Here is a 19,557-nt window from a genome sequence, read left to right as displayed (position 1 = left end):
TCTCCAAACCCCTCAGCAACCATTCAGCTCTGCAGCTTGAAATTAATTAATGTTTCCACACTGTAACGCGTTTTGCGAGGCGGCAAGACTGAACTTTATATGTGGATAACCCGTCATAACAGTTTTTAAGGAAAAACCAACTCATGTAACCGCAGTCAAACAACATTTTGCCACAGAAACATTGCTGAGCATGGAGCTAAACAAAAGTGTGCTATGCAGCTTCTTGTACTGAACAATTCAGACTTACAAAACATTACTTTTACTTTCTTTCTAATGAAAAAAAAAGATGTCGTTGCTCCTTCACACAGACCAAATACTAGTGAAATATCTGCATGTCAGTGTTGCCACCAATGGCTTCAGATAACTTTTGCAGGTATATGTACTGCAATGGATTGCATTGTTTCAAGCTTTACCGGTTTTACAGTCAAATCGGTAAAGCCACATTTCCACCAAGGTGTCTGTCTGGTTCATCTCGGGACAGGAGAGTATGCGTTTCTTTGTGTTTAAATAGGCAAAAACTTAAAAGGGGGCCAGAATGTCTGATCCGACCAATCCTACTTCTTTGAGTCCCAGTTTTACCGAACCAAACCTAAAGGGTGGCACTTGACACACCTAGCTTGACATCTATTGTTTGTTTAAAAGATGGGTCACTTCCCATGTGACCTGGCAACTAGAACCAAACAGGAACAGCTCAATGTTTAAAAATACTGTTCATTTTTTGTTGTTTAAAGCCACATGTCAAGAATAAAGAATGCAAACTGATGAATGTCCACCGTTCTTATCTGTGGTTTCTGTATCTCGTTCTTTGCCGTTATAATTTAAGGAAGGGGTCACGCCACTATGACATCATGCTATTACATAGCCGACGCATCTACTGCTATCTGGCTTATACCCCAACTACCAGGTAAAGGTACATTTGGCTGTGGAAATGCAACAGAGATTATTTACTAAACCAAACCGTCATGTTTCGACACATTGATGGAAACGGGACATAAAGTTAGGATCCCAACAGGAGGATGTAAGTGGGCTCGGGTTGGACATTCTGGCATCCTTCCTGGTTTTTGGCTGTGGAAACACAAACAAATGCACACCAACCCCTTATGTAATAAGCCAGACCTCTTGATGGAAACAGAATATAAGTGCTGGAAATGTATATGTTTCCGTCAAAGTTTTTAGAACCACTGTTTAGTGAATGCTTCTACATAATCTCATGCTAGTGTTTGATTTCACACATTTAAAATTATCTCATTGTTTCTGAAGTTTGTGTTTAACAACCTTTTCTCACATTTACGCAATGAACATATAGTTTAAGCAAAAATGAAAATATTACCATTAGAAATGATTTCTTCAAATGTATTTGGCTGAAGTTTCTATAATTCATATTAAACACAAAGAGGTTTGACATTCTCACAGAGGGATTTAATAGGCATCTCATTATGTTCATAAAGCTTTACACATTCCAACTAAAAGCACCTCCAACGTCTACTGGACCACTTCAAGCACATTTCAAATGACTCTGCTGGTACTTATAACACATGCAGGACTAATAGTGAGGCTGGGCTTCCACTTCAAACACAGGCTTTATAGTAAAAGTTTGGCAGAACACACACATACACACACACACACACATGAACACACACATTCAAAATAAATTTTTCACATTTAACGTGTGATCCTCCCAACTAACAGCCTAAACAGACTTTGAAGTGCGTTCCACTCATCCTATTAATGGGAAACATTATTCAGGCAGTATTTGTGAGGAGCTCTTTGCCAAAAAGCTTTACGTTGGAATCTCAATCTGAGTAGCAGACGGCCTGACTGTTCACTAACAAACAGAAGATGCACAACTCTCAAGAAGCTGCTCTCACACTCGTACCCAGATACAGTCTGTGCTTAGAGCAAAACGCTGCAATTTATCAAGTTATTTACTCTTCTGTGTGCCTGCCAGAGCAGACCTAATGAAGAATCTTATAGTCATAATGGCTGAAGAAAGGCAGTGCAATTTGATTGAGGTTTTATGCTGGTACAAGGCCCAGTTCCCCATCTGTGATGGTCTGGAAGGAAAGCACAACCCACTCTAAAGTGAATGATTTCTTACAAGGTTTTAGTGCTAAAACTAGTTTTATATTGTGTGGAATATGTAGAGCCAGGAGAAGCTAAGCCAGACACACACTGGAGTCATTTGCAACCTGATTTTTGTTTTATTCTAGTTCTGTAAAGCATTCATGTTCCCATTCACTTGTGTGGCATGCTTCTAATTTCTGTCTCCGCTCCCTCTGCAGCATGTGACTGCCATCCAGTCGGAGCAGCAGGGAAGACGTGCAACCAGACAACAGGCCAATGCCCCTGCAAGGATGGAGTGACAGGGATCACCTGCAACCGCTGTGCCAAGGGCTACCAGCAGAGTCGCTCTCCCATTGCTCCCTGCATCAGTAAGGACTATCACGTTTGCACAAACAGAGTTTGCACACTTTTACTTTTGTCTTTGAAACTGAGTCCACTAATTTAGCCTAATACATCGAAATGACTTGATTTCAGGTCAAATTTAGCCAAGCAACGTCCTCCTAATGGTTTATACAGCCTAGGTTTTGATATAAAAAATGAGACAATAGCTGGGTAAGTATCTCATAGACAGAACAGGACATGCTTGTTAAGCACAAACCTCTGGCTCACACTCGTTTTTGGGTTATTATTATATCCCTGTTTCATTATTTTGAATAGATATTTGGCTGTTTAAACCTGAGTCTGGATAAACATACTGCTACAGCTCCACTAACATGGCCTTGTTTGCCTTCAACGCCGTTAATGGCCCGTCTCACAATAAATCCCCAAGAATAAGTCCAAGGGAACGATGGCTGATATGTTTATTGGCTGTATCTACTGCTTGCAGATTCCAGACCCTTGGTAATAAACGCCAAAGCCTCACTGAAACAGACAGGTCACCAGTAGCTGCTTTAGCAAGGAGCATCAAGTAGCTGGCTGGCATGAACAGATAAGATAACGGTGATGGGAGGAAATGTACATCCCAGCAATTGTCCACTTTGTCACTGGGGTTGACATTTCTGATAAAGTCACTTATAGAAACTGGACATGGTAGAGTTACGTTTAATCCTCTGAAACTGCTGGAGTAGAATTTTCCTTTTTTGGGGGGAAGGTAACAAATGTGGTGTAAAAGTTAGATTACTTGGATACTTTTTGAGATGATGTGTTTTGGTTTTAATACGATATAAAATTTTTCTGATATCTAACTTCATTCCAGCTACGGATTTTTCAGCATTCTGTTCCTTCGGTTCCTTTAACAAACCACAATCAATGAGAAGCAGGATAATAATGGAAAACTTACAGGCATCAATGTTATTTTCAGACCACCAAAACCAGTTTTATACTTTTTTCCCCCTAAAGCTTATGGGTGAAATTCTGCTGTCTGAAGAGAAAACTTATTACTGACATTTCTTCTAAATGAAAAACTGACTTTGTTTCAGTGCAGCAATGACAGTGAAACAAATATCTACTCATGTCTTTGACACAGAGATTCCAGTTGCATCTCCAACATCAAGTTACAGCAGCTATGAGGAGCCATCAGGTGAGTAACCTGCATTCTTAAAACAATACAAAACATGCCTATAAATCCTCTTCATCCTGTTATACGAACATCTTTGTGGGTGAGATTTTTTCTAATCATTGTCCAACGCAACTAACTGTTCCTGCATGCATGTAATAATATGTGTAATTCAAGCGCGGGCATGTTTTTCCACATTCTTCAACTAAACACACGTCAGTGAGATCAGACTGCTGCTGATGCAAACTCCAGATATTTTGCCAGTGCTCCCTGTGGCCTCGTCGCCTGTATTCCCAGCCTGCCCAGCAGCCTCCCAAGAGCCTCAGCCCTAATCTGATTACATGCTTCATTTGCACCAGTTTGTATTTCAATCAAGGCTGACTGTGCCAGCAGAGAAGCCCTGTCGGACCCTATTGTTCATGTGCTCTGACAAGAATCTCCATGTCTAGCTGCTGACACTAGATGCTTAGATTAACAGTGTTTATCCGTAATTTACAGATACAATCTGTAACAATCTTTTAAATTATTTGTTGCTACGACCCGGGTTTGCATGAATAGGTTGTGTGAACTCTGGTCATCGATCAGCCTGACCAGAGTGGCGCCGATGACTTCACTGTGCTTTGTTGGGAGTCCTACTTCCTGCTATAGTGACTGTGTGTGGAGTTTGGACTCCTGTCAGAAACTCCAAACAGACACCACCCTCCAAATTAAGAGCAGTGTGGTCCCCAGGGACCCCGCGGAATGAGCGTGGCACACAAAGGGGGCGTTTGTCCTCACAGCGGGAGATTGGACCTTAATGAGAGCCGTGGGTGTAACAGGCCACTGCAGAGATTGCGTTAAGGGGCTAATGGGCAACGTCAGCTATCAAAGCAAAGTATGATGAAGGCCCCCAGGGGCCGCCAGGAGATAAAGAGCCCCCACAAAGCCCTCACCACTTCATTTACATGGAAATCCGGCGTGCTCGATATAAATTCGTCAGATTCATTTACTTTGGGATTTCCTCTTTTCTTATTTCCCCCCACCACCTCAGAAAGCAGCCAGGCATTCCACCAGACATGCTTTTTCTACATACATGAATTCGATCCTCACCTCACGTCCCAAACCACTTTTTTCCCTCCCCCTCACCTTTTTTTTTTTTTTTTTTTTTCAGAGGGAGGAGAGAGGCGTTTTTTTCTCTCTCCATCATTACCTAGGCAACCTCATTCACACAGAGTATAATAGAGAATAAAGGGGAAGACTGGACAGAGGGCTGGAAGAAATAATGAAGTTTGTCCATATTCAGGCAAGCTGAAAGGTCCCCCCCTCTCTCTCAGCTGCCCCCTTTTTTCTCTTCAGACTGCCCAGCCCTGGTTTCCCACCCCCCCTCTTCAGAAAAAAAAAAAAAGAAGCACAAGGCTTATTGCTCTGGGAGAGGCAGAGGGAGGGTGGGTATTGAGTAGGGGTGCACTTGGAGATGGTCTGCTTCCAGTTTGTGCCAGTCAGTGGAAAGTGGAGGTAACAAATTATTTCAATTTTCAGTTTGGCCCCGGGTCCCAGCCAGACTCCCTAAATACAACAGGTGCGTGGTTCAGTGACAACATGACACAAAAGCCATCTATACAGTCCTTCTGCACACAAAGGTAGACACACGGCCATGCCAGAGGGAGTCTGCTAAGTTATTAAGTGGAGTTCTGCAAGCTCCTATCTGGCTGCCCCTCATAGAAGGCCACAGATCATTCAGTCGGCTGATGTTAGGGCGTCACTCCATGCAGCTTAGAGGGTGCTAATTTCTTTTTTTTTTTTTTTTTTTTTTTTTGGTTGGTCTGGCTTACGCCCCCCCCCCCCCCCCCCAAACCTGTGCTTCCACACATGCACACACACACACATACACATATGACCTCTTTTATGAAGAGGGTGACCTCAGTAGCTCTCAGAGCTCACACAATGCATGCCAAGACACTGACGAAGGAGCAGGCTGGAAGGGAAAACACGGGAGGCGTATCGTAGGAGTGTGCTGACAGACACAGGAGGATCCGTGTTAGCTTTAATCTGTTTCACAGTGGCACTTTGAAGGCATCTTTAAGACTCGGGGGGCACAAATAGTGTGGCACAGGGTTCCACATGTAAAAGTACATTCAGCGGAAATTTACTGCAACACATTTTTTTGTCCTAAAGGACAAACAGCTTTATTATCCAGATCACAGGAAGAGGCTTGCTAAATTTGACTTCTTTTTTTTCTTCTTCTCTTATCCTCAGATTGTGAATCTTACTGTAAAGCTTCCAAAGGAAGAATGAAGATCACCATGAAGAAATACTGTAAAAAAGACTTCGGTGAGTGAGTCCAGTGCACGGGAATGTGTTCTATGAGATCCAAGCCAGCAGTCATGAGGTCAAATGTCTCAATTAATCAGATCCCAACTGCAGCCAATCCACACCCTGTAGCTGGTCATCTTGTTCCAGTGATGGCTCACTTCAACAGCTCAGCGCTGTGTCATCTAATACAGAATAATCAAAATACATCTTTTCTCACTCTGATCTGGGTTTCCATGAGCAGTAACCTGAAAAAGATTAAATATCTTCCAGTTGGGCTGTCAGTGTTATAGTTTTAAGACCAGAAAAATACAACAGGGCAGTCAGTAAATTAGAAATAAAGATAAGCAAATGGCATCTAATATTTTAGGAAAATTAGTGATGACTCGGTTGGTTTTAAACCAAATGCCTGACAATTTCACTAATGCATGTGTTTTCTGTTTTTCATCATCGATTCTTAAAACTATCATCTATCATCTATAGACAATATGGCTTTTTTTTCCTCTAAAGTTTATCTCAATTCAAATCACGACTAGCAAACACAGCAGAAAATCCAAACTTGGACATCTGTTATCTGGATATCTGCTTCCTGTACCAGAAGCCCAGAAATATTGTCTATTGCCACAAGGGACCCTAAAGCCTTTAAACTAGCCAAAACGTTTTCTGATTGACAACTACAGCATGTACCCGAAACTCACAGCATACACTAACAAATCATATCTGGTTTTAATTGATACTTTAGGGTTTGTGCTTTGGATAATGTTTTCTTTAATAAAAAGCTCCTGGCAAAATGTGATAATTAGGGATTTTTCAAAGTGGATATTATAGGTAGATTATATTACTGTTGGAAAGCATGAGACAAGCTGTCTTCCTGACTTTCATAGTTATGCTCAGCTAAACTAACTGGCAAGTGGGTCTAGTTAAATATCTAAAATGCAGATGTGAGGGTAGCATTCATGCTGGATCCAGACAGTTGTGCAAAGGTTCATTAATGCAAATACTGTTTTATCTTACATTTGAGGACTGAAGTTTTTGTGATCCATTCTGTGTCTTTTGTGTATATAGTCATGATATAGATTATATATAAGTCTAATCTAATCTAATCTAATATATATATATATATATATATAAGCCTAACAGGCGAAAGACTTTGCACAATTTTCTCCCACTCTGCAGCTCCTGCAGAGTTCAGCTGTCTGAACTGTTTTAAATTATGGCAGATCTGCACCCTTTTACACCACACAGAGCCTGTAAAAGAAAAAAAGATTGCACAACTATGTACAATTATTGCTTTACCTAACCCAGTCAACCTGAGGCAACAGGTAAAACTTTCAGGTGTTTGTATAGTAAATTTCAAACTGTTAAAAGCAGTCAAAACACACACTGATCACACTATGCTGTCTGTGAATGAAGAGAACATGTAAAGCAGCTGAAATATATCGCATAATGCAGTGGCAGGTAAATAAATATCATATGACAGGGTCTGAAGGATATGTTAAAACTTTAATATCACCAGAAGATGCAGTTTTGTCTCAAAAAGCAACAGCCTGGAAGAAGCGGTTGATATGATGCTTTATTGATTAACGATTAACTCTATATATATGTCAAAAAATAAAAATGACTATGATCCACTAAGCGCCATAATTCATCACAACATATTCTGTTATCAGTATTGCATCAATGAAGAAGCAATAAAAGATACATTTTCCATCATTAAAATGGCTTGAAATGACTTGAGCATGTTGCGAAATTTAAAGCAGTGTCAGTCAATACAGAAGACTCAGATTAGCTTTTTTAGCTTCTAAAGTTGATCTGTTTCGATGCTAAGTTTTATCAAATTCATGATCATCATTACCTAAATTTCATCAGTATGACAGAAAAGCAGTTTCATGTTCCATACATGACATCCAGCTGAAAATTGTCCAGAGGTATTTTGCTCCACTCACTTTGGAGTTGATGGTAATTCAGGCCGTTTGTAGCAGCGAAGACTTATGTAGCCGTAATTCATATTTCCATTGACTGAATCTGAATCATCAAAGCCGAGGCCAGCGGTGCGACCATAAATCAGACAGACTAATTCAAGGAAAACATGCGTTTGCTGTTGGATTTCTTTGAAGTTTCTTTCAAAAAATGCTGGAAGCAGATGATTCTGCCCCAGTCGCGCGGAGGCGACATGGCAGACATCAATGCTTAGCATGCATTCCCTCCGCTGCGGTCTAATTCATTTCTCAGGCCTGTCGCCTTGCTTTTGTGGGACTTCTTCTATTCTTTGGGGGCCACAACCCCCCATGTGTGAGTAGTGAGGCAGGCCCCTTGGGGGTCACGGGAAGGGGCCCTCTGTTTAAACACAGTTGTGCGCTCCACCGGCACTAAGCATTCCTCAAGACACAAACAGGTGGTAAATTAAGCAGACGGTGACGGAGTGCCACCCCGGAGAAAAAGAAATATGTTTTGTTTATTCAATTTTTGTTTTTCATCACTGCCGTAGCTACGGAGACGGCTGACACAAAGGGATTATATTCTCGCCTGACACCCTCCTCTGCACACATGTACCCTCCCTCTCCCGAGCCACAAGGAGGACAATGAATCAAAAGAGCCGCGTATTTACCGACGCCACGGAATAGTGCTCAAAGGCAGGGCCTCCCAGCCTCCCTGGCCACCTCTCTGAACTCACCCAAGGGTAACAGGTCCCTGATCATTCACTCAGCTGATAACCAGAAGGGACAGGGGCCTCTGTGCTTTAATTAAGCAGGCTCTAATTTCATTAGCCCTGTTGTTGGTGGCACACAGTGTCAAGTCTCAGCACACCCAAAGAAGATCAACCCAGTGGGAAGTTTGGCTGTGAGGGAGACTCGGTTGGCAGCCATTGTTGGAGTGCAGGATCATCTCACATGTCCTCTCGCACTCTGTTTGTCCAAACACTGCACCATTTTGTAGGAGATTGTTTGACCCTGTGCTCCTATTTTCTGTCTGGGTGTCTATTTGGCTTAAACCAAGTGGCAGAAGGTGTGTGCGTCTGCGGATGTGTGTGTTTTTAAATATGTGGCATAGACTGAAAACATACTTGAAAGATAAAGAGAGAGGCAGACACTGACAGAGAGACTGAGGCTGGATGCTGTAACCGAGTCTCCTCCACTGGGTTTATCATGGCAGCTCGGGCAGGAGAGGCCTGTCTCTGCTGGATTCTCACGCTGTGAAGTTGGATGAGGTTCTGGGAGCAGAAAAAAAAGGACAGCTCATGAGGTCGGAAACACATCCCGATTCTCCTGGAGCTTTTGCTGTAGCTGTGAAGACAAATAATGACCCCTCCTTCTACCACCTCTCCCCCCTACCTCCTCACACACCCTTTATGTGTCTGGATGAAGGAGAGGGCAGCGGTGAATGGCAGGGCTGTGAGAGCTCCCTCTACTCAGACCAACAAACCTTCTTTCTTCTGAAATTGTGTGCAATTTGCTCACACCATGCATTGACTAACATTTTAAACACCCCACTCCACCAGTTCTCTTCAGCCTTGGCGATGATGGGGGACAACTGATGAGCACTGATAGCGATCATGTTACAAAGGCAAAGGAAGGCCAGTTTACTGTAGAATCAAAGAAATATAATTTAATTTTCAGTATTATAATTTAAGACCATTGTCTTCTGGATTAAATGAGCACTCACACTTTAGCTCAACCTTAACTAAACCTGGAGGACACATCTCTTTACTTTCTGTTTGCTTTTTATTGCGATCACAATGGCACAGTAATAGTTGTTTTTCTGGATGGAGAAGGTTGTAAAGGGAAGCTTCTGATAAGAGAATTTGACCTAATTTCCTGGTTTGAAAATGTCCGGCACAAGCGGTGCTCCAATAGTTACCAGGTTTAGGGTGATTTAGCCTCCGGCTAACAGTGCTCAGACTTTAAGACTCCAGTATCACTACAGACGGACCAATTGGAAAGAATTCATGGTACGAGTAGCAGATGTGAAATTTTTCTACCAAAACTTTAGCTACTGAATTCTGCAAAATGTATAGATGAATAAAGAAAGAAGAACCCTAAAACCTGCTCCTCCACATTAGACCCAGCCTTGCCACCTTTAGAGCAATTTTTGCTTTCTATCGGAAACTATTGTGATCGCACAGGCTGACTGGGAATGGTATGGAAACTTTGCTGTAATGGAGAGTATGTTCACAACAAAGGCATGTCAGAGGTCAGAGATGAAAAGAGGAGGAGATGACATGCAGCAGATTTCTGGAACAGAAACTTTATTGGTGTTTTAAATGCTGTTGGATAGTTTTTTGAAGAAGACAGAGGGTGGTAGACATTTCCAGCCTTTTTATCTGATGCACCATCATAGGTCATCAAATGGGGTCATTTAAAACAGTATGTTCATTTATCAGGTTTTTATTAAGATTACTTTGAATTTATATAGCTCTCACTTCTTGTTTAGCGTTTTGTTAATTTCCATTAAATTCAATTAAATTCAGATCTGTTTATGTAGTGCCAGTTCATGTCAAAGCTATTTCAAAGCACTTTTAAAGATACAGTCGAGTTATAATCTAATCAAATCAAACTGATTAGGAAACCAGTGGAATGTATTAAATCTTCCCTGTGATTTAGTTTCCCATCCTGCGCATGCATAAGGCAATAGAGGAGTGGAAAAAGTCCCTTTTAACAAGAAGAAAAGCCTCTAGCAGTTTTGGAAAGGGTTGCCATTTGCCGTGAGTGGGCATGGGTGCTAAGGACAGAAAAGAGGGTCAAGAAGCACTGTCACTAAGCCAGGAACACCTGCTGAGAAAGACAAGTTGATGTCATATTTATACAGGGAGAGTAAAAAGTTTAACTCCTTATATGAATATTTAAACAGTAGGGGTGGGACTTTATTAAAAAAAATAATCTAATAATTTAGAGGCTTTGTAATTAATTAATATCTATTTATCAGATTTTAACCGCATAACAATATTTGCCCCAAAAAGGAAATCTTTTTTAAGTCAAATGGATTTTAGTGGTGGAGTTAATAAAATAATAGACACAGACAATAATTTAGTAAACATAAGCTCTAGTAATGTCCGAAAAAATGCATTTAATGGCATTTCAATTCAAAACAATAGAAAAGAAAGAGAAAATATCCCTGGCCAAAACTTTCCAGGCCTAAAGTGTCATTTTTAAGTACTTTACCTGTTCCCTGATTAAGTGTCACCAGCAGCTCAGTGAGAAGAAGCAAACTAAACATGCTTTCCCATCAGTCTCCAAAAGTCCCCAATAACACCAGAAAAACTCACTAGATTTGTTGCTAGTGTATTGTTTTTAAACAGAGTTCCTAGAGGGGCCTGACAACTCGCTAAATTTGGCGCCATAGTTAAGTTGTTAGCCGAGCTCTGATGTGTGCACCAGTTTAATCGGTGTGTTAGGAACTCATGCACTGACAAACATTCCGAGTTGTATGGAATTCAGACTGTGATTAAATGCATGATTTTAATGATTTTTCTTTCTTTTTTTTCCTGTAATAAAGTAATCACATTAAAGTTCCACCCCTAATAAACTGAAAAATCAGTTATCCAGACTTCAGAATTCATGGCTAAGTATAGCTGAGTATCATCTGCATAGCAGTGGATATTTATGCCAATTTAGTCTAAAAACGCAAGCATGTGCAAAGTGAAAAGTTTAGGTCCAAGCACAGAACCCTGAGGAAGTCCTTGATTTACTCTGTTGTGTGAGGGGGACAAACTAGAATCTTTTATATAAATGTAGTTTAAACCAACAGTTCCTTTAATCTCAATGACATGTTCAAGCTTCTGTAACAGAATATTTATTGATTGTATCAAATGCTGTACTGAGATCCAACAGGACAAATATAGAAAGAAGTCTGTTATCTTAGGCCATAAGGAGATCATTGGTAACTTTCACCAGTGTTGTTTCTGTGCTATGATGTGCTCTGAACCCTGAATGAAACTTTATTTATAATTTTAAATGGGTACATGACTTTAGTGGGTCATAGTTTCATTGGTCTGTAGCTCATGCAGGTAATCCCACCTTTGCTTTTCTCTTCTACCAGCTGTCCAAGTGCACGTTCTAAAGGGAGATAAGGCGGGCGAGTGGTGGAAGTTCACCGTCAACATCATTTCTGTTTACAAACAAGGAGAGAACCGCATCCGCCGCGGAGACCAGCTGCTGTGGGTGCGTGCCAAGGATGTGGCCTGCAAATGCCCCAAGATCAAGCCTGGAAGGAAGTACCTGCTCCTGGGTACAGACGATGACTCCCCTGGACAGAGCGGCGTCGTTGCCGACAAGGGAAGCCTGCTTATCCCTTGGAAGGACCTGTGGGGCCGTCGGCTTAGGAAGTTTCAACAGCGTGACAAGAGGGGAAAATGCTAAAAGCAGCTCTAAGAGGAAAGAAAGAATTTGATGGAAAGGTGACGATAAAATAATGCTTCCACCTGGATTCGAGAAAGACGGAGGAAAAGATGAATGGAAAAATTAACTGGAAAAAAAATAGTGGGATGCAGGTGAGGAGTAGGAGAAATGGGGAATGACTGAGTGCTGCTGCTCTGAACTGGAGCGAAGAGATTAGTGTATTTTTAGGAACTTTTTGTGAAGGAGCTCATGCTACAGTTGTTTTACTTTGTGTTTCAAGGTGATTTTTTGTTGTGTAATTGCAGAGTTTGCACCTAATTTTCCAGAAATGTCTCATCCCAATCATTTTACCCCTGATGCCATTGTTTTATTAAAGTTTCACGCTGACCTGCAATGCATCATCTGTATAAGCGTTTTGTCTCTTCAGAGGATCTTCAAAAGTTTTAAGGGACTGTACCCATGTGTGCTAGATGTTCCTTGAAATGTGCCAAAATTCATATAAGTGAAGCTGAAATCATGAACTTGTTCTCAACAGTGGTCTCAAGAGTGCCATATTTCTTTGGGCGCCCTGATCATATTTAATTTACCTTATTATGTTCAACAAAATGCCATCACATCCGTGTTTATCTCTTTTCATTATTTACATTATGTTGTGGTTGTGACCTCTGCAATGTAAAGTAACCGTATGTGCATACATAAACATTATTTTTGTTTGTAGGTGATGATCAGCTAGATGTAGAATAGATTTGTCAACCATGCACTTATTTTTAACTAGTCCGAAGTTTTAGAACATATGAGATATGTTCACATTTTTAGAGTGGCATCCAAAAGAAGAAGAAGAAAAAAAAAGAAATAGTATTTGATGTAAAATTAAAAAAAAAAAAAATGTAAAGCTGGTGCAAACCCTGCTTGTGTCAATAATGAGTGGATGGATATTTCTTGTTCCAATTAGTGATTTGATAATATGTGTGCAAGTGATAGAACTGATGAAGTAAAGCATTTTGTTTCATAAGAAAAAAAGACCTAAATATGAAGCAAGCCTCATACCACTCACAGCATGCTCCCTTTTTACTGTAGCTGACTGGCTAATGATGATGAATTATGCACATTTAATTTGTATACAGTATTCAGTGTTGTGCGGGAAAAAAAAACAAAAAAAAAAACTGTGGAGTGATAAAATATCAGAGATGTTTATTGTGCAGTGCAATCAGCACAATGTTTCAAATGTCCATCGCCTCAAAGAAACTATTTGAGGACGGATAATCTATTATCAATACTTGGTACTCGACGAAAACAGCATGTCTGATTGTCTGTATGTTATATAGCTGTATAGTATTACTTTTTTTCTTTGTTTAAACATTAACCAGATTTATATACATGTGAACTTAACCACAGTTTTAAATACTAGAAGCTTAATGAGCAAAAATTCAAATAAAATGAACACATTAGGCCTCTTTCAGACAAATACATGTGCACAGACACTAAAATAACAGGTACACCCTAGTACTCTGTGTATTATACTGTATGTATTTGTACAAAGTCTCTGCAATAACGACCCGATACATTTCCAGTTGTTTTGCAGGTGTTTGCAGAAAGGTACTCCCTACCAGACTGTTTGCTCTCCACAAGTATTTCAATATAAATATAAATAATTTTCTGCTTGTGTTTATACATCGGCTTGTAAATGTTGTTTAGGAGCGTGTTCACTGCAAAGGTTGTGTAATGTCTTGTAATACTAATATATTATGTTTATCACAAATGAATATATTTAATGACACATGAAATAATGTGCCTTTTTGTGGTGTTTATTGTTCTTTTTTCCTTTTTTTTACTTTTGCATTTGATTGTAGATGGCTGTAATAATAAAGAATTAATGACAAGCGGATGGCTATTGGACAGCCTAATGGAAGTGAAAATCGATTCATTTAAAATAAACCAGTGTTAAAATGCACAGTGTATGAAGACATTTTCAGCTGAATCTCAAATTTTAGTCCTCATTTATTTCCTTAAAAAAAAAAAGGTTGCTGTTGCAGCAGGCTAGATAAAGACATGTCTATTCACCTACTAAAACCATGTGCTTTAATACAGCATATGTAGTATTTAACTTGAGTGGTGAAGCTGACTGGAAAAGGCCTGTACAAGTACAAGTCCTTTACCATTTACCAATACCAGTATGGGGTATCAGTTCGATACCATGTGACTAGGTGTTCATAAAAGCGCTCCGATACTACAAAACTGTTACCAATGTGAAAAAACTAGTGCTGGCAAAGTAAACACATTAATGCATTGAGTTTAATCTGTGTGATTAATGTGCATTTTTAAAAAATGCATTAACACATAAACCACTAAAAACTACTAAACCAGGTGAAAAGGCTGAGGCAGACCATGTTAGCAAACGTGACATTGTAGCATTACTAGCTGACCACAGATCAGCCCTGCTTTCTGATCTCCCCCTGACTGAGCTCTTCAAAGAAAATTAAAGGTCCACAACCTACACTGATAGATGTCTGATACTGGCTTGCATCAGTGGCAGCATCTGAAGTAGTGCATGTTTCTTCTGCTGAAGGTTCATTCAGACATCACGATAAATCGTTCAAATCTGATGACAGGAACATGTCTCAAAAAGTTGGAAAAGAGGCAACGAAATGTTGGAAAAGTCACTTGCATAAATCAAAAACAACTGGAAGAACATTTGAAAACTAATTAGCTTAACTGGCAACAGGTCAGTAACATAATTGGGACTAAAATGAATATTTCAGAAAGGCAGTTTCTCAGATGTAAAGATGAGCAGAGATCGGTGACAACCTGCATCAAACGATTGTGGAACAATTTCAGAAAAACGTTCCTCAATGTAAAAGTGCAAAGACTCTGAAGATCCCACCATCTACAGTGCATATAATATCATCAAAAGATTCAGAGAATCCGGAGGAATCTCTGTGTGCATGGGACAAGGCCAAAGGTCAAAACTAGAAGCTTGTGATCTTCAGGCCCTCAGTCTGCACAGCAGTAAAAAACAGGCATAATTCTCCACTAAAAACCAATGCATGAACAGTTCCAGAAATCTCTGTAAAAAAATGCAAAGAAGAAGCCATTTGTGAATACCATTCAGAAACGTCACTGTCTTATCTGAGGCAGAGTGGAAAACTGCTGTGACCAAATTTAAAATTCTTTTGGAAACCATGGACGCCATGACTGGCGGACTAAGGAGAAGAGGGACCATCCATCTTGTTATTAGCAGACAATTGAAAAGCCCACTTTATGCTCTATTACATGGGTAATATATGAGATCTGCAAAATCATTACTTTTCTTCTGGAAAGCAACAGCAGGCTCAACCAGCACCTTATCAAGTGAGACAGTAAGTACAGAAACTACAGTAATGGATGTTTATTGGATTATTACCCTGCTGATCTGTTCATATTTATTTATGTGAAGAGCATGTTGCCTTGTTTTTAAAATATATGGCCTCTCTAAGCTGAAGTTGTCAGCATGACATCTAAAACGTGAAGCAAACAGTAAAACCTTAGCAGCAAATGAATTAAAACATCAGCCACTGCCAAAACAACTTCCATCAGGTCCCCCAGATCGTCATTTGTGTTGGATCCTGTGTCTCCATAAACTTCACAGACAATAACGACAAGCCATAAGATTGCCAGAATGCAAGCATATTGCTAAAAGGGTGATATCACCAATGAGTTTAATCCAAACCACAGATGTTATTTTTGTAGCTGGAAGGTTTTTGGAATCAGTGGAAACCCTTAACTTAGACCCGTGGGAGTTTTACACAAAAACACACACAATTCCGAACCTATTACAAAAAAGAGTCCATCTGTCTTGGCTTGTGTGTGGGGTATACTGCTCCTGCAATGCCCAGTCCAAATCAGTCCAAAGGGACCAACCAATTATGCAGACAGTGCTGAAAGTTTAAGCTGTGTTCTCCATTAACGTAAACCCACCAGGAGACGAAGAAACCACTCAAACTATAGCTGAAAGGAAGAGAGAATGCAGGGGATGAGGAGGTTAATGGATTATTGAGGTTTACTATTAAAGCTATGTTTAATGTGACTGTTTAAGCTTCCTGGCTTCTCTAACAAAGAGGTCAAGCATGAGGTCCAAATGTTGAACAACACTGCTAAGAGACTGATTTTTTTCTGATTTAGGAGGGATCAGAGATGTGTGTGAACTTCCCTTTCAGTATGAGCAAAGATGAAACTGGAAAACAAACACAGACATGATACGATCATAGTTTTTTTGGCATTGCCTCTTAAATTGGACTTGACGTTGCGATTGGGTTTCCACCAGTAGCACCAGCTTGGAACTTTCCACACAGATGGGTCCCCCCCCCCACAGTCATACTGCTACCATTGTCCTTGTTGGAAAACAAAGCCAGGCTGGGCGGCTCTGACACATCAGCAACATGCTGAGGTTGTCCTTGCTGCGGTGGCAGGGTGGCCTTCTGCCCTTCAGTTGTGCTCCACACTGACAGCTGCTAGGAAATGGAAACAGTGAGTGGCTGAGCAAAATGGCTCAAACTCCCTCAGCATACACTCTATATGTCTGCTGGTGATGTCAGGATGGAAAAGGCCCTGATTTCTTTGTCAGATTTCACCCATAAAAACAGTCAGAAGATTTAGATTTATTGCTTTTTCCTTATTGTCCCATGCTCTCTTGTTTTTCTCTTAAAGGTAACCGGTAACGGTTATGAGGCCTCTGTTGCTGTCTGCGATGCTTAAACATTGCACAGGGGATAATGTGACTTTCATGCATGAAGCTGCATTTCACAACTCTATGGAGACACTTGTAGTATACTCCAAGGTCCTTAGACCTAAGTTGTCTCACATCAGTGAACCACCTTAAAAAATAATAGCTACAAAGAACTAAAAACAAGAAGAGAAACAGCTTATGAGACATAAATGTTGTGCAAGTTTTGGACAAATTCATAAATTAAGAAATCTATGGGCAACTCTAAAGCCCGTAGAAATAGACTGAGTAATATGACCACCATGGTGAGACAGGAAGCATCACTTGCAGCCTTAATCCCATTCACAGACCCTCATCAGAAGGCCTGACAGAGGATTTAAAAGGAAAAAGGAGAAAAGAGGGTATTCAAATTGTCAGTTAACAATCTAATTAGCAAGTAATTACAGTGTATTGGCAAGACGTTCACCCACTTCAGTGAAATAAAGTATTTTAATGACTGGATGGCGTTTCATTACACAGAATTGCAATTTACCTCTAGGATTAATAAATTATTTTTCATTCATTCATCTAATTTCATTCAAAATAAGACAAATCTTTGTATTGAGAACTACCAAAATGAGCTGAGGGTCTGTGATGAAGAAGAAAACTCAGGGAGGGCTGCAGAGACCTTCATTTCTGCTTCTGTCAAAGACTCTAAGAAGACCACCACCATTCATTTTAAACAGACTCAATTATTTTAATCAAGTTAGATTTTATGCATGAGATCTCCACAACTACTCTAATCTGGAAAACTATAAGCAATCACAGCCTTTTGTTTAGCCCAAGCCCACTTAGCCTCACGATCCTTCTTCTTAACCTCCTGTAAAACCAGAGCTGCACCGCAGATGCTGTTTTGTTTGCTCCTAAGCACCCGACTAAACAGAGAACAATCTAACCCCATGTTTTCTCAGCTGACTAAATGTATTTCCAAACCCTGTTTGCTTTGCCTCTCACAAAGATGTGAAAACAATCCCATTATTAAGAAGAGCAGAGCAAACTTGAACTCATAATTCTGCAAATTTGCTTGAAGCTTTTTTTGTTTTGGCTTTTTTTAAGGCTAGTAGGTCCAGTGAAAAACAACATGTTTCTCACCTAAATGTGTTTTGCATGCCACTCATTTGATTCCACTAGGTTATGTGTTGTATTGTGCAGTCTTCTCGTCTTTCACTCTTTCATTTTCCAGCCTTCATTCACACTCAGGCAACTACAAAACAAAGAATGAAGCACCTTTAGAGATGGAAGGAGGGCTTAAAAGGTGCTTGATATCAGCCCCCCATGTGACCAGCGTGCACATGTACATGTAAAAGTTGTGTGTGTTCACATATGCATATACACACAATGCATGGCACCCTATGTTTTTTTATGCTGGCACCTCCACTGGCTTCCCCAACCCCCATCCCCTCCACTTAGTCATTCACTTTCTCCAAAACTGCCTCTCCATTTCTGTCTTTTCTTTCACTGTGGTTCAAAAGCTGTATTTCTAGCATACTACTCAGAAGCACAAAGGCTTTTCTAATGCATCGTGGAGAAGCCCCACTAAAGAGGCCTCCATTCCATCCTGGATAGGCCGGGACAGGAGAGCGCACACAGACGGAGTTAGCCCTCTCTTTTTGTCTCATTACCATTTCCATACAGGATTAGGCCACTTGGCTTTTGGATAGTGTGTGTTATATTTTTCACCCATCAACCCCCCCTTTCTGCATTCTCAGGGGTCCAAGTTAAATGATCGGTAAGACAATCAGCTCATAAACTGGCTCCTTTAAATGCCTATTCACCCACACTGCCTGATCCAGAGGAGGCCAGAGTGGATGGAGTGAGGAGAGTCCTCCAACTGCCTCACATTAGCACCCAGTTGCCTTTAACAGACGCCAAAGCTTGACATGTTTGCTGCTTAACAGATTAATTAAGATGTGAAAGGTGATTTTGAATAGACTTTGAATCATAAGTTGTATTGCATAAAAAAATATAGAAAAAATTCAACATTGGTTTTCCCTTTTTAGTGCTTGACTGCATATCCTCTTTCACCCTCCCTTCCTTCTCTTCTGAATACATTAATATTTGAAAGTGTTGGCTCAGGAAAAAAAAACAAAAAAAAAAAAAACTCATGGACTAAACAAAGTCCAGAGTGACTTCAGGGTCTGGGATCTTCAAATAAACCCTGCCTGGGTGTCATGGGGACCAGGAAGTGGAATTAACTGCTATATTAGCTGACCTTCATCTTGTTGTTTGTCCCAACCTGCCTGGCTGGTCCAGAGCTGGCCCGTAACCACGGTCTCCAGGCCCCACAATGCCGGCATTTCCCTCGGCGAAAAAACACGGGCCTCAGGGGTTTGCTCAGCAAACAAGACGATCGCTGCCAAACACTCCTCGCTCCCACATTTAACAATCACTTTCTATATTGCTGTTTTCTCCTCTTGTCTTTTGCCCATACATAGCACTCTGAGACGCCACCAGACCGATCTGGAGTGTGTGACAGAAATGTATAGGAAGCAGAGTGTTGACCTGCGTTTGGATAACTCGCTTCACTTTTCAAACTGGCTGTAAGGTAAAGGTTTGTCTCTAAAAGAGTCCTCATCTACAGCGTGAAGTGTTTAACTCACTGATCACATCTGGAAATTTTTGCTGAAAATCTTTAT

The 19,557-nt window shown here is 40.6% G+C and overlaps 1 protein-coding gene across 1 annotated transcript in view; it reads left to right on the top strand.

Annotated features, from left to right (window-relative positions):
• ntn1b (netrin 1b) overlaps positions 1 to 13,369 on the top strand; it is a 41,964-nt gene extending 28,595 nt beyond the window's left edge. The window contains exons 3-6 of the mRNA XM_041976787.1: positions 2,283 to 2,432; positions 3,530 to 3,583; positions 5,795 to 5,869; positions 11,885 to 13,369. Coding sequence (XP_041832721.1) covers positions 2,283 to 2,432; positions 3,530 to 3,583; positions 5,795 to 5,869; positions 11,885 to 12,204 — 599 coding nt within the window. The 3' untranslated portion in view covers positions 12,205 to 13,369. The remainder of the gene's footprint in view (positions 1 to 2,282; positions 2,433 to 3,529; positions 3,584 to 5,794; positions 5,870 to 11,884) is intronic.
• The last annotated feature ends 6,188 nt before the right edge of the window (positions 13,370 to 19,557 follow it).

Source organism: Melanotaenia boesemani, chromosome 2 (assembly GCF_017639745.1).
Source record: "Melanotaenia boesemani isolate fMelBoe1 chromosome 2, fMelBoe1.pri, whole genome shotgun sequence".
In the NCBI taxonomy this organism is placed as follows: domain Eukaryota; kingdom Metazoa; phylum Chordata; class Actinopteri; order Atheriniformes; family Melanotaeniidae; genus Melanotaenia; species Melanotaenia boesemani.
The sequence above is the reverse complement of the archived record's forward strand: the minus strand, read 5'-3'. Positions and strand labels throughout refer to the sequence as shown.